Source organism: Hermetia illucens, chromosome 5 (genome assembly GCF_905115235.1).
Source record: "Hermetia illucens chromosome 5, iHerIll2.2.curated.20191125, whole genome shotgun sequence".
Taxonomy (NCBI): Eukaryota; Metazoa; Arthropoda; class Insecta; order Diptera; family Stratiomyidae; genus Hermetia; species Hermetia illucens.
The window spans coordinates 5,669,251-5,684,806 of record NC_051853.1 but is presented as its reverse complement, the minus strand read 5'-3'; the positions used below and the strand labels follow the sequence as shown (position 1 = coordinate 5,684,806).

Genomic DNA, 15,556 nt, shown 5'->3' with positions numbered 1-15,556 from the left:
GGAAACGAACCACGTGGACGATCTCACGCAGCCATTATCGACGTTCATTTCTAAGTGCCTATTCTATAGTGAGTCCACTAGTGAGTGGGAGGCAATCATCTGTAAACTGGAATATTTGGTTTTGGGTGTGTGCTGAGGTGTAGATGTTGAAGAGCGCAGGACTCAGACAACTTCCCTGTGGGAGTCCGTATTGGACAGTAGTTTGCACGGAGTTCAGTGTTAGGGCTCTGCAGGCTTTGAGTTGTATAGGTCGCAAAGTTGATCGTTCCACTACTGTTTGGGCTAGTGTGCATTACCTTCAGGGCTCTTTAAAATGTGTTGATAGAGAGCAGTTTTTCCAGCAATATGTTTTGGCTGTATGAAGTGGTTTGTTTGCACCGTTGTTTCCTCAATATGGTGGATGCATCCCTTGCTTAATCCCATAGATTTGACCGACCGATTAATCTAACCAAATTTAAGCCTATCTCCTTTAAAAGAAGCCTGGCAAAACCCCTACTTATCAATCAATTAATGACCATACCCTCACCCATGTTAAATCCATCACCTTTTTAGGTAGGGAGATAACGAGGATGTGCACTGTAAAGGACCATTTGAACTCTATCATTCCTAAAACCGTCAAGGCTGGCAGGTTAATTTTTCAACCGGTTTTTCTTGGGGTTTCTCAACCCAAAAGGCTATTAATCTCTATAGATCTTTGGGAAGCCCTTTGTCTCCACTTGCACCCTCCAAAGCGCATTGAAAACAAATTCAACTCAATATCTACTTGTATCTGGGACTGTCCAATACCACCCCTTTACAACAGTTTTTGCGCTGGCTAAGGAGCCACCATTCAGTTTCAGAAAACCGCTTCTGGCGACCAAGGAACTTCTTAAATTAAAGGAAGAGAATCCTAAATCCTCTTTTTAAGTCGCTGAAAATCCTATGGTGCCCGTTGCATGCGGTGTACCAACTAAACGAACTCGTTCATGTTGAGGCTCGTAAGGCTCTAAAGTCTGGGCCTACCAGAATGGTCGAACTCTCCTCTGGGGATGTTCTTAAAACAATTCAGGAACACGGCGATAGAGAATGGGAAGACGACTTTCTGGGAAAATCACGGATCAAGGAATCCTTTTTCTCCCACATTCATACAGTTCTGCTAAAATTAAACCGGAAGCCACATGTACACTTACTGCCTCCGAAAACAATTACTTAATCGTCTTTGGACCAATAATTCCAATAATAAAGTTTTTCTCAAGAGGTTTGGAAACACAGAGTCGGACAAATGTAACACTTGCAAGGTTAGGGAAACCAATGACCACATCACGTTGCTGAGTACCGTCTATAAGATATTCTCCGCTCTCTTGCTAGGCCGGATAGCTCCATACGCGCAGAACATCATTGGCCCATACCAAAGAGGCTTCACTCCAGGCAAATCAGCAACAGATCAGATTTTCTCTCTGCGCAAGCGATGGAAAAACTGTTGGAATATGGACAACAGTTGCACCATCTGTTCATCGACTTTAAAGCCGCCTATGATAGCATAGCCAGGGTAAAACTGTACACGACCATGAGAGAATTCGGTATCCCGACGAAATTAATAAGACTGACTAGGCTGACCCTGACCAATGTACGAGGCCAGATAAAAGCAGCAGGATCACTCTCAAGACCATTCAACATCAACAACGGTCTACGACAAGGGGATGCCCTATCATGCGTCCTCTTTAACCTGGCCCTCGAGAAAGTGATCCGTGATGCTGAGATAAATGCAAGAGGTACGATCCTCTTCAAGTCCACCCAACTACTGGCCTATGCTGACAATATCGACATCATGGGAAGAACCACCCGAGATGTACAAACTGCCTTCATCCAGATCGAGCAGGCGCTGATTGGCGCGAGACTTTGGGTTGCACATCAATGAAGACAAGACAAAATATATGGTGGCAACGTCAGCACCGAAGACGAATCAACCAACATCATCAAACCGCACTGGTAAAAAGCAAACACGAAGAAGAATAAGGATAGGAGAATACAACTTTGAGACCGTTGACAATTTCTCCTATCTAGGGTCGAAAATAACAACCGATAACAGCTACGATGATGTAATCCGCGCACGGTTGTTGTCAGCCAACAGAGCCTATTTCAGCTTACAAAAAATGTTCCGCTCGAAACGTCTCACCATAGGGTCAAAGCTCTTACTGTACAAGACTATGATCTTGCCAGTCCTCATGTATTCCTCGGAAACTTTGGTTCTTAGCAAGAACAATTGCGAACTCTTGGCCGCGTTCGAGAGAAGAATCCTCCGAAGAATTTTCGGCCCCCTACATGAGGATGGACAATTCCGTAGCCTACGCAATGACGAAATCTATGAGCGATACCATGACCGTCCGGTTATGGATAAAATCCGGCTCAATAGGTTACGGTGGGCGGGTCACTTAATCCGTATGGATGAGGATGATCCCACCCGGAAAGTCTATAAGGGCAATATCTATGGTAGAAAAAGAAGACGAGGCAGACCCTGCCTAAGATGGAGCGATGGCGTAGGTCAGGACGCCAGACAGCTTTTAGGGATATCGAATTGGTGGACCTCGAACTCCGCCATGCTATTAACATAGTATGCTGGTCCCAAGACCAGGTAAAGGAGGAGGGTTTGAGGCAACGTACTCTGTACTATCCTTAGTAAAACAAAAATAAAATGCTGAGATCAGGGAAAGAGATAAATAGAGTATAGTTGGAGTTATTCTACTATCCAACCTGATCTCTCTTGGTGACAGGCCCCGCGACAGGTCGACCAAGAAAATGCATACAATGTCGTTACAAACATGATGATCGGATTGAGTCACAAGCCTCGAAGAAATGCTAGGGCGTCCACCTCAGTCGACGCGGCAGGACGGGCCCCGGTACTGTCGAGAAATGGGCAAGGGTTCTTGACGCATGGACGGCGTCAGGACGTAACCAAGTTAGTCCGCACACAACGAACAAAACAAATACGTGTCTGCACACTAAATGTTGGTACCCTAACTGGAAAGACGGAGGAACTCGCAAGAGCCCTTCGGAAAAGGTGCATTGACATCTGCGCTCTGCAAGAGACCAGATGGTCTGGTTCCAAAACTACGACATTGAACGCGAACGCGGTAAAAATGGCTACAAACTTCTCTATTTTGGTAACCCACACACTCAATATGGTGTTGGCATTGCCATCTCAGAGGGTTTCCGTGATGCCATTAAAGAAGTTGAACGATTTGATGATCGGCTGATGAAGCTCACCATTATATCAGCTGATCGCACTATTCACTTCTTCACCACGTATGCCCCACAGACAGGTCGACCTGATGCCGAGAAAGATGCCTTCTGACAAGTTCTCGATGAAAAGACTTGTCACGTGCCTGCTGACGACTATATTATTATTGCCGGTGACCTTAATGGTCATGTGGGTGAAAAGGCAGACGGTAACAGATGCCATGAGGGAAGGGGATTCGGAGCGCGTAATAAGGGTGGCGAGCATATAATCGATTTTGTGGACACCCATGACCTTGTACTTATGAATACATGGTTCATCAAACGATTGTCTCATCTTCCTATATTTTATAGTTGGAACAGTAAAACGCAAATCGATTATATTCTCATAAGACGCCGACATTTTACCACCGTCACTGATTGCAAAGTCGCCCCCTATGAGACCGTACCACCTCAACATCGGCCGTTGATTGCCGTCCTGCGAATTAAGCCACCGATAAAACAGCGTGAGGAACGCACTGGCCCGCCGCGCATTGAATTGTGGCGATTTGGTGAGAAGAAAGTAGAAACGGTCTCACTCATACGATTGCCGACCATCACGAATGTGGAAGAATCATGGAACCAAATGAAAGACACGATCCACAAAGCGGCCTCTGCAACCCTCGGGGTCACCAAGCCGAGTAAGCGGTATGGGGGGGATGTTGAAATGAAGGTCCGTGAGAATAAACGCCTCTACCACAAATTTCTCGACGATAAACCGCCTGCTAATTGGCAAATTTATAAGAATGCCAACCGGGAAGCAAAGAAAGCGATCGCTGTCGCCCGAGCGAACCATTTCAAAAATCTTTACGATAAACTGGACACTCGGGATGGCGAGAGAGATCTGTATCGACTTGCTAAAAGCCGTGATGAACGCACACAGGATATCGAACACTTCTGTTGTGTTAATGACAAGAACGGTACTTTGCTTACCAACCGTCGAGCCACAACGGATAGATGGCGAGAATACTTCGAGCAGATTTCAACTGAAGAATTTGCTCATCCTCCACTTTCACAATCATTGCCGATATTTGGAGCAGTTCCACCTGTCAGCAAAACTACTGGTTGGGGAGTGCCGTCCCCACGTACTCGAGGAGGATGATCAGACCCGAGTCTGCAAGGGACTCATCTGAAGTGACTTTTGCCACGAAGCCTCACCGGAGGTTATCTGGTACCATGGGAACCGGGATGGCGCTCTGAGAGCATATGCTCCTGGAGAATTCCTGGAGGATGTGTTCTTGGCCACGTTATTTGCGGTTGGCCCCCTAGTGGGAGTTTCATGGTTATGGTTATGCCTACATCGCGGGCAGAGCTCCTCGGAGCTAAAGCGTGCAGTTGCGCTGTACAACTCCTGATGCAATACACGCTGCGCGGTTACTCATCGAGAAACACCATGAGAAGCATCGTTCTCTTTACATTGCATTTCTGGATCTAGAGAAAGCGTTTGACCGTATGCCACACGAACTCATCTGGTATGCTCTACGACAACACTTAGTGCCAGAAGAGTACGTTGGGTTCAATTGCTCTACCATGATCCGAAAAGTAAAGTTCGAAGTATGGCGGGTGTATCAAAACCGCTTTGTTCTCTTTGTTCTTGTTATGGACACCGTCACAAGGGGTATTCAACGTTCAGCGCCCTACACACTGCTTTATGTAACTTGTCTAAAAATGGAATGATCGACTCATGCAACCCGGTTTCAGATTGAATCTAAACAAAACTGAATTTTTGATGACCGATCCCCATCAAACAGGCACAATCACTGTCAGCGGCAGTGATCTGCCCAGAACTGAGCAATTTAAATTCGTCGGGTCAACGCTATCAGCCAATGGAGAACTACGTTATGAAATTGCCTCACGCATTAACGCAACCTGGATGAAGTGGCGTTCCACAGCTGGTGTTCTTTGTGATCAACGAACGTCTCAAATCTAAAATTAATCGCAATGTTGTCCGTCCTGTCACTCTTTTTGGTTTTGAGTGTTGGCCGACTACAAAAGACAATGAACGGCGTCTTGCGGTGACCACAACCCCCATGAATTCTCCTGAGCCATATGAATTCAAAGGGCTATCCCGGTTCCCATGGTACCAGTATATCCCTGGTAAGGTTTCCTGACCGAAGCCATTTCAGATGAGCCTCCGAGCTGACTCTGGTCTAGTCGCCTATATAAACCTTGGAACATTCGCAATTCACGCACGTGAAGGTTCTTCTGAACCACTTGGATTTGGTCTGGCCGACAGGTTTGCTGCCTCATCTTCTAGACTGCCACCTCAGAGCACTCGCCGGAGGGAGACTTGATCAAGGGGAAAATAGGAGGTTCTCCACATTCAACACCGATGAAAACTAGTTACGATCACTCCCTTAAGAAGTTTCGCCTTCTAACGTGTTTTTATTGTAATAACATCACCGTAAAGTCTGAATTTTCAACTCTGCCCGGTGAGGGGAAGAGGATGGAGAGGATATATAGTAGAAAAAGGAGACTCCCTTTAATTGCGCCAGTCAATCTTTTTTTAACGGTGATTGACAGAGATAATCGCCCGTTATACCCTTCTTTTCTCTTGCAAAAATGGGGTTGAAAATTAAACCCTACCGTTATAACATGAAAATCGCCCCGTTTTGAGGCGCCATAACTTTTTAAGGGAGTTGTATTTTTTTGATAGTGTCGCCACAAATAATAAAGCGGTATTGGTCCGAGACTCGCTGTACAGTCACGTGCGCATATTGCGGGAAACGCTTGACGAACCTCCAGTGCAACAGAGGGTGGTAAGATGTTGTACCTCCCTCCGCCGATATTTCGTAGTAGGATCGGATGATAAAGAGGTTAATTTGCTACTGAAGTGGTCGCCACAGATTATAGTGAAGCAGCTGCAGCTGGTAGAGCCATGCTCCTGGTCATCATGGCGCCTAGACGTCAAAACGCCCCACAGTTGGCGGTTTCGGCAGACGGGTCCCGCTGGTGATCTGTACCGGGCCTTGAGTTCCACCTTCTCCTCATTTTTGAATTTGCATTTTATACATAACTGCCAGGTGTGGTGATAGCTTCCTCAGTGAGTAATCTGCAAGACCACATTGTTCCTAACCTTTCCTCACCTATTCCCTTAGACAAGGCAGGGGGACGCGTACATTTATCGTTACATTACCGCGGTATTCTCTTGTCTTGCTTGCGGTGCATGTACATGTAGGCTATTCAGTTAAAGGTGATACTGATATTCTATGATATATTAAAGTCCTGATTGAGGGGGTAGAACGTGAACCATTCAATTTTGCTGCTCTGGGTTCATATCCCAATCATCATGACTTCGTTCGTCTGTATTTGCGTCGCTACTGCGAGTTTATCACTTACACAACATTAAGTGTAGTGCTAATGAACGCTCTCTATGGTTCTGAGTGTTGGCCGACCATAAAAGACAATGAACGGCGTCTTGTGGTAATGGAGACGAAGATGCTACGTTGGACTAGTGGCGTCACACGTTTAGATCACATCCGAAATGAGGATATCCGCGATCGTTGTGGGGTTGCACCGATGGTGGAAAAGTTACGAGAGAGGCGTCTTCGATGGTATGGTCACGCAATTCGTGCAAACGAGAATTCACTTGCCAAGATTGGTCTGGACATCGAAGTCGATGGTAAACGACCAAAAGGCAGCCCGAACCAACGGTGGCTTGATACGTTGGATGAGGATTTGAAAGCCTCGAGATTGTACCCAGATCAGGCATTCGATAGAGCCAAATGGCGAAACCGATCACGACGAGCCGAACCGGCTTGTGAACGGGACAAAGGCTGAAGAGAAAGAAGAAGACACAAAACCCTTAAAAAACACTCCAGTTTCAACAGTCGAGGGGAGGCTATTTAATCGAATGGGGCTCTGTATAAATAGTGTCGCGAGGATTAGATAGAGCCAGAGAGATGTAGTTTAATTTAATTTCCTGAATAAAATTGCGAACTCTTGGCCGCGTTCGAGAGAAGAATCCTCCGAAGAATTTTTGGCTCCCTACATGAGGATGGACGATTCCGTAGCCTACACAATGACGAAATCTATGAGCGATACTATGACCGTCCGGTTGTGGATAAAATCCGGCTCAATAGGTTACGGTGGGCGGGTCACTTAATCCGTATGGATGAGGATGATCCCACCCGGAAAGTCTATAAGAGCAATATCTATAGTAGAAAAAGAAAACGAGGCAGACCCTGCCTAAGATGGAGCGATGGCGTGGGTCAGGACGCCAGACAGCTTTTAGGAATATCGAATTGGTGAACCTCGGTGCAAAACCGAGATGTCTGGAGTTCCTTATTAAGGCAGGCCTAGACCGGATATCGGTTGTTGCGCCGTTGATGATGATGACCGCATCAAGTGTTTTAGGCGCATAATTTGGCAGTTCAAGGCTGTCGTACGGAAGGTCGCGGTTCAAATCTCACTGGTGGCAGTGGAATTTGTGTTGTGATTTGACGTCGGATACCAGTCGACTCAGCTGTGAATGAGTACCTGAGTCAAATCAGGGTAATAATCTCGGGCGAGCGCAATGCTGACCACATTGCCTCCTAGTGCACACTTCAAGGCCCTGATCCAACATGGATTGTTGCGCCAACGATTATTATTATTAATTTGGCAGTTCGTTGACCTCCCATCACCGCCACCATGTATTTGCATTATAACTTGTTCAGCGTTGAGTGCGAAACCCCGGCTTTCGCTGGATAATCGAAGAGGTTCCCCCTTCTTCCCAATGAAACCTAGAAATAGACTGGCTCAGGTACTTACTGAACTCATTGCTAACAGCATGTGACATTGCCGCACTCAGCATCGCATATGAATTCCTCGGCGGTTGGCCACTGCTTGCAATCGCATGGCCTTGATGGACGGCAGCGGGAGCCGTCACAGCTGACTGCTGATGGTGCGGCGCTTGCGACGGATGCGGGTGGTGTTGATGTGAACCACTGCCGGCCCCATGGTACCTACTGCTGCTGACCCCTGGGCCGGGTAACACGACCGTATCGCCGGGCGCACCGCCACACGAAACCAGACACCGTTGCGTGTCCAGACACAGCAACAAAGCCACCATTAATATGTAGTTGACGAGAAAATCTGATGACATTTTTCCGCACTTTTCACGACGAACACTCATTTCCCGGGGGCACTTTCCAACACAACCGAAAATTTATACACATTCAATATATATTCGATGCCGGCAACCGCTCATCTAAATCGAAAGAGAAAATATTAGGGTTTCGTTAATAATGACTGCTGATTTCAAGTGTGGGATTATTTCCCGGAATTTTTGGTAGATTTTTCGCGAAATTCAAATTTGTGTGAACGCAAAAAAAGCCAATCAGAATTTCAAATGATTGTTCTTATTAGAACAGTATTCGCGGCGATGACACGGCGAAGTCAGCTGTCAGATATGTTCGTGGTTGTTGTTGTTTTGATGCCACTTAGCATCCACCTTTGCTTGGAAATACTCAAAAACTTGGTTCACATCGAATTGCTGACACAATTTGGGTACGCACTAGACCTAGTGCTGATTACACAGCTATGGGAAACGCTCTGGAGCCTCAGTATCTGATCAGCTGGCTGTCCCGCACTTCTTTTGACTGTGAAATTTAGGACAGTGCTGGGTCTTTCGATTCACTTTGCTCTTGTTGTCTAGTTTCCTCTAGGGCAAACGAAGCTGCCGCACCGCCCGATCACTTCCTAGAAGCGACGGGACACTTCCCGAATTTATCACGGTCACTTCACTACCAGTGCCAAGCACGCAATAGAGTCTCCATTCGTCGGATTAGAGCAAGATCTTCCGTTTATGATTTAGAAACCAACACTGGGAAGCGCTTAGCCAACAGAATGCTGGCTGGCCTCTCTTGTAAGCCGCAACACTGGACCTTATTCACTCAGGTCGATCACCACGTAAGCGTTGCACCGATCTCAACACAACCGAATGAAGAGCAACCGAATATGGAAAGCCCTAGCAGTTTTGGTCGCGCTAAATCAACATGAAAGCGCTGGCAAGAAACGCACCGTAAATTGGCTCGAACTTTGGCGCCTTGCACCGCCAACAGAGCCCCGTCGCCGTATCAGTAAAGGTGAAATGCACGCGATAACCCCCAAGATGATCGGGAAATAGCTGCAGCAAACAAAAATAAAACTCGGGGAAGGGAATTATCTACGCAACGAGAATCGTCTGAACAACCGCAAAACACACTTGACCGAGTCTCTCAGGAACTGGGCATGGAAAAACACCCGCGCTGTGAACTGTCAGGCGCTTACGCCGTGCGCCGTGGCTTATTAGTGTTGCGAGACCTTCCTAAGTTGAGGTCAAAAGCAGAATCTTAGACAGACCGCACTCAATTACGACCGATTCGTTTGAAGTTTTGGCTCATACAGAACCGAACCGGGTAAGTTGGTTGACATTTGGTCAGAGCCGAGCGAAAGAGACCAATAGTCGGCTTTTGTGGGGAACAATCGGAAATGAATATCTGCCATAAATTGGTTCATTTCAGATTATTCCGTTTAGTACTTCGGCGGAGTAGAATTACACGATGTGAGTTTTGTACTAGATGAATTATGAAAAAAAAAACGAAGGATGATTTGTGTGATGTTGTTTATTCCCAAAACAAGGACCCTAAATGGTGTGTGTGTTTGAAGCGGAGAAAAGGTAAAGCCTCTGAGCTCAGACCCATCAGTTCGGGTTCCGCACAAGCACGGAACTCAAAATACACTTAGCTACCTTCACGACACCGTCGTAGCAAGACTTAACGTCAATAATAAACCGACCGTAGCATGTGCATTAAACTTAGAAAAGGCCTAACGGACTAATCTACAAACTGATAGATCTTGAGTTCCCAATTCCGATAATTAGAATTGCACTAAGCTTCTTCGAAGAGATCTCTTGTCGGTAACATCGGGAGTACCTCAAGGATACATTTCTGGACCCACCTTTTATAATATCTTCACGGCTGACGTCCCACCTCCCGAGACCGGCACCGAACTTATTCAATATGCCGATGATACTCTCATATTCGCTTCAAGCCTCCACCCCAACAGGGCAGCCAAAGCGGTCGAGAAATACTTGAAAGACCTCGGCAAATATTACCTGGCATGGGGCATTAAGATTAATGAGGCCAAAACGCAATTCTGCACCTTCCGGAGGAAATCTAGATACTTAGGTTCTAGAGGAATCCATAGAAAAGCTAAACGCTTGAAAATGAAGATCGGAAACAGTATAGTGAGCAATTCCCAGACCATTAAGTACTTAGGAGTTAAACTTCACGAACTCCTTAAGTTCAATCCACATCTTGAGCTCGCTATCGGTAAGGCACGCGGTGCCCTTAGTAGGATCTACTTTCTTCTTTGAAAGAAGATAGGACTCAGCACCAAGGCCAAACTGACTCTCTACAAGACCCTGATTAGACCCATTATCTGCTATGGAGCGCCCACGTGGATCACTTGCTCCACCCGAACCATGTCCAGATGTGAGGCATTCGAACGCCGGATTTTAAGGTACTGCACTGGTCTTTCTTATAATTGGAAAACCAAAAAGGTTGGAAGAAACGTCGAAGTTTATCGGCGCGCCAAGGTACAACCTCTTCGAAAATTCGTTCTCAACTTGGTGGAACGGTTCTTCGAAAGAACGGAGAATCATCCAAATCCACTAATCCGGCAACTCTAATTCAGATCAGTTGAAAATAAATGTGAAGATTCATGTATTAAATTAATACAATTAATGTAAGAATTACACAGAAGGTCGGGTAGGCCAAACAATTGTAATAGCCACCCATTGAAATAAAGTTAAGTTAGTTAAGCTAAATGTTTAAGCTAGAATGTAATTAATCATGTATTAGAAAGTAAGACACTATCCAAAATAAAACCTTAAACTTAAAACTTAAAGCTCAGACTCTAGTGGTTCATTCCACACGATTCCTCCGTCAATCTAACCTAGACACTGGTTCGTTGGTGCTCTGCTAATGGTTTGGTGCTAAACATCACTCTATGTGCTACTCCCTAAAATCTTTACCCACATCTTTCTCCGACTCTCTTAACGGACATTACTCATCATGCCTCAATTCCACTCAAGACGTCAGAGTCACTTTCGATAATAAGTTCCGCTTCGTCACCCATTGCCTCGAAGTCACCAATCGAGCAGGAGAATTGTCAGGCTTTATTCTTCGCTCCTCCTCTGAATTTGACTCCAATCAACCCTCCTTCCTTATTGCTCTTCAATTCCCTCGTGAGGAATACTCTCGATTACTGCTCCGTAATCTGGTCACCTTCCCGTAACTATGATCGTGCTACGTAAATTCACCTGTTCCCTCTTCTTTAAGCAAAACTTTTTTCGTGTGGACTACCCCTCTCGCCTCCTCTTTTTGAACCTCCCGTTCCTACAACAGCGTAGGTCCTATCAGAATTTTTGCGCATTTTTTAAACTTTCCTCGGGTCTGATGGACTGCTCCGCCTCTAGCGACATCACTTGCCGTCCTGTATCTTATAACACACGCAACGCAAACATTTTCAACTGCCCTTCGCGGAATTCGAACTCTACTTCTATTCCCCTATTCCTGGGTTTTGCCGAAGTTACAACGCATAACAGCTTGATCCTTTTAACTTCTCTTCTTTAAGTAGTTTTAAGCATAAGTTAAGATTATCGCTTTCTGTCTCCAGAAAGGCCAATTTGTCCTACACCGTGATATTTAAAAAGGTCAAAGCTAACCCGGACCTAAAAGATCTAGGCGGAAATGTCAGCAAGATTGAAGGAACCCAGAAGAGCTTAGGAAAAACGGATGCCGTTCGAACCCAAGTTAGGCCAGCTCACTTGGAGAGAGTGTCACGGTACGGGCCCAAAACATAATATCTATATATAGTGCAAGGGTCTCTCTGACGTGACATCCAAAGGAGAATTTCCATCATCATCATCGTCAACGGCGCACCAACCGGTATCCGGTCTAGGCCTGCCTTAATAAGGAACTCCAGACATCCCGGTTTTGCGCCGAGGTCCACCAATTCGATATCCCTAAAAGCTGTCTGGCGTCCTGACCTACGCCATCGCTCCATCTTAGGCAGAGTCTGCCTCGTCCTCTTTTTCTACCATAGATATTGCCCTTATAGACTTTCCGGGTGGGATCATCCTCATCCATACGGATTAAGTGACCCGCCCACCGTAACCTATTGAGCCAGATTTTATCCGGACGGTCATGGTATCGCTCATTGATTTCGTCATTGTGTAGGCTACGGAATCGTCTATCCTCATGTAGGGGGCCAAAAATTCTTCGGAGGATTCTTTTCTCGAACGCGGCCAAGAGTTCGCAATTTTTCTTGCTAAGAACCCAAGTTTCCGAGGAATACATGAGGACTGGCAAGATCATAGTCTTGTACAGTAAGAGCTTTGACCCTATGGTGCGACGTTTCGAGCGGAACAGTCTTTGTAAGCTGAAATAGGCTCTGTTGGCTGACAACAACCTTGCGCGGATTTCATCATCGCAGCTGTTATCGGTTGTGATTTTCGACCCTAGATAGGAGAAATTATCAACGGTCTCAAAGTTGTATTCTTCTTCGTGTTTGACCAGTGCGGTTTGGTGTTGTTGGTTGATTCGTCTTTGGTGCTGACGTTGCCACCATATATTTTGTCTTGCCTCCATTGATGTGCAGCCCAAGATCTCGCGCCGCCTGCTCGATCTGGATGAAGGCAGTTTGTACGTCTCGGGTGGTTTTTCCCATGATGTCGAAATCGTCAGCATAGGCCAGTAGTTGGGTGGACTTGAAGAAGATCGTACCTCTTGCATTTACCTCGGCATCACGGATCACTTTCTCGAGGGCCAGGTTAAAGAGGACGCATGATAGCGCATCCCCTTTTCGTAGACCGTTGTTGATGTCGAATGGTCTTGAGAGTGATCCTGCTGCTTTTATCTGGCCTCGCACATTGGTCAGGGTCAGCCTAGTCAGTCTTATTAATTTCGTCGGGATACCGAATTCTCTCATGGCCGTGTACAGTTTTACCCTGGCTATGCTATCATAGGCGGCTTTAAAGTCGATGAATAGATGGTGCAATTGTTGTCCACATTCCAACAGTTTTTCTATCGCTTGCCGCAGAGAGAAAATCTGATCTGTTGCTGATTTGCCTGGAGTGAAGCCTCTTTGGTATGGGCCAATGATGTTCTGGGCGTATGGGGCAATCCGGCCTAGCAAGATGGTGGAGAATATCTTATAGATGGTACTCAGCAACGTGATACCTCTATAATTGCTGCATTATGTGATATCTCCCTTTTTATGTATGAGACAGATAATGCCTCGTTGCCAATCGTCAGGCATTGATTCGCTGTCCCATACCTTCAGCACAAGTTGATGAACCACTTGGTGTAACTGGTCGCCTCCATATTTAACCAATTCGGCTGTAATTCCATCGGCTTCTGGCGACTTATGATTTTTTTAGCCGATGAATTGCACGGACTGTTTCTCCTAAATTTGGTGGTGGCAGTATTTGTCCGTCGTCTTCAGTTGACGGGACCTCCAACTCGGTGATGTTCTGGTTGTTCAGTAGCTCATCAAAGTACTCAACCCATCGCTCTAATATGCCCATTCTGTCGGAAATCAGATTTCCCTCTTTGTCTCGGCAGGATGAGCATCGAGGTGTATAAGGCTTCATCCTGCTGACTTGTTGGTAAAACTTTCGCGCCTGGTGCGGTTGCTCCCTGTACTTTTTTAGTTCACAGACTTGTTGGTTCCCCCAGGCTTCCTCTTTCCTTCTGTGAAATCGCTTCTCCACTCGACGGAGTTCGTGATAGGTTTCTGCGCGCACCCGCGTTCTTTGAGAATGCAACATTACTCGGTATGCGGCATTCTTCCGTTCCGTTGCTAACTTACATTCATCGTCAAACCAGCCGCTCTGACTCCTTTTGCGGCTGGGGCCAAGTATGTTTGTGGTCGTATCCATGATAACGTTCTTCAGGTGATTGTGAAGGTCATTTGTTGATGCTTCATCTCCAGGTCCTCTGTTGACTGCGGTTATTACGGCGTCCATTTCCCTCTTATAGGTGTCGCGGAGGGTTGTGTTGTGGATGGCTTCAGTGTTCACTCTCACCTGATTGTCAGAGGGGATTCTGGGTGGTATTGTTATTCGAGCTCGGAGCACCATGCCAACGAGATAGTGATCCGAGTCTATATTGGCCCCCCTATATGTTCTGACATTCATCAAGGCTGAGAGGTGGCGGCGTTCGATCAACACGTGGTCAATTTGGTTGAAAGTGGTCCCGTCTGGAGAGGCCCACGTATGTTTGTGGACAGCTTTCCGCGCAAACCAGGTACTTCCAACAACCATTTCGTGTGACCCTGCTAATTGAATAGTCCGCAGTCCGTTATCATTTGTTTTTTTCGTGTAAGCTATGGGAGCCAACGTATCGCTTGAATACGGCTCCTTCCCCACTTGGCTTAAAATCCCCAAGTATGATTTTGATATCATATCTGGGACAGGCTTCGAGGGTTCGTTCTACTGCCTCGTAGAAGGTATCCTTCTCCGACTCTGCAGTCTCCTCTGTAGGGGCGTGAACGTTAATGAGGCTTATATTTCTAAACTTGCCTCACAAGCGTAGAGTGCATAGCCGTTCGCTTATGTTTCCAAAGCCAATAACAGCAGGTTTCATTTTTTGGCTGACTAAGAAACCTACTCCGAGCACATGGTTTACTGGATGACCGCTATAATATATGGTGCAGCGGCTCTTCTCCAGGAAACCGATCCCTGTCCATCGCATCTCTTGTAACGCTGTTATATCAGCCCTATATTGGGACAGGGTATCGGCTAGCTGCTCATCAGCTTCATGGAAAGTGGATATTACATTATATTTCCGAGTTGTCGAAATCTCGGTAAAAGCCAAATCTTACCTAACATTAGCAGTAAGTGCCAAGCTGTTAGTCGGCAAACCAAAAAATGGACGCTTCAGTATGAAAGGTGCTACGGACGCAACAACTGTGGCCCCACGTTGGACGCCAACTCCATTGCGATGAGAGTCCCGCGTTGCATCACTTTGGAACCTACAGGGTCACCAAGGCTGTCAACCAACCAAACTCCCCTAACAGGTTTGCCAGTTATGAACACCGACTGCGCGAGAAAATATCATATATGGAACCGGACGGCAGGTGCTGGAGCTAACCCGAATGCTGGCAGTTCGGCGAAGTGTAGGCCGACACAGGACCAGAGATTTAATCACGTGCCTTGACTCAGGAGTCAATAAAATAAAACCAACCCGAGGTAAACTACTCTATTAGAGAAGTGGAGTCTCAAAGCGGAGTGGTACGCACCACAGCTTTTACGTAATCGTACACCCGTCTTTAC

General features: G+C 46.4%; 1 protein-coding gene across 6 annotated transcripts in view; it reads right to left on the bottom strand.

The window, feature by feature from the left end:
* The window catches only part of LOC119656751 (stromal interaction molecule homolog), a 173,172-nt gene extending 163,550 nt beyond the window's left edge, over nucleotides 1-9,622 (bottom strand). For 4 of the 6 annotated variants that reach the window (XR_005250091.1, XM_038063312.1, XM_038063309.1 and 1 more), the window contains exon 1: nucleotides 8,005-9,622. Coding sequence is in view for 5 of the 6 variants with exons in the window: in XM_038063312.1 (XP_037919240.1) it covers nucleotides 8,005-8,368 (364 nt within the window). In the remaining variant the exon portion in view is untranslated. The remainder of the gene's footprint in view (nucleotides 1-8,004) is intronic. The other 2 variants (XM_038063310.1, XM_038063311.1) reach the window with 2 other exon arrangements.
* Nucleotides 9,623-15,556: the final 5,934 nt, after the last annotated feature.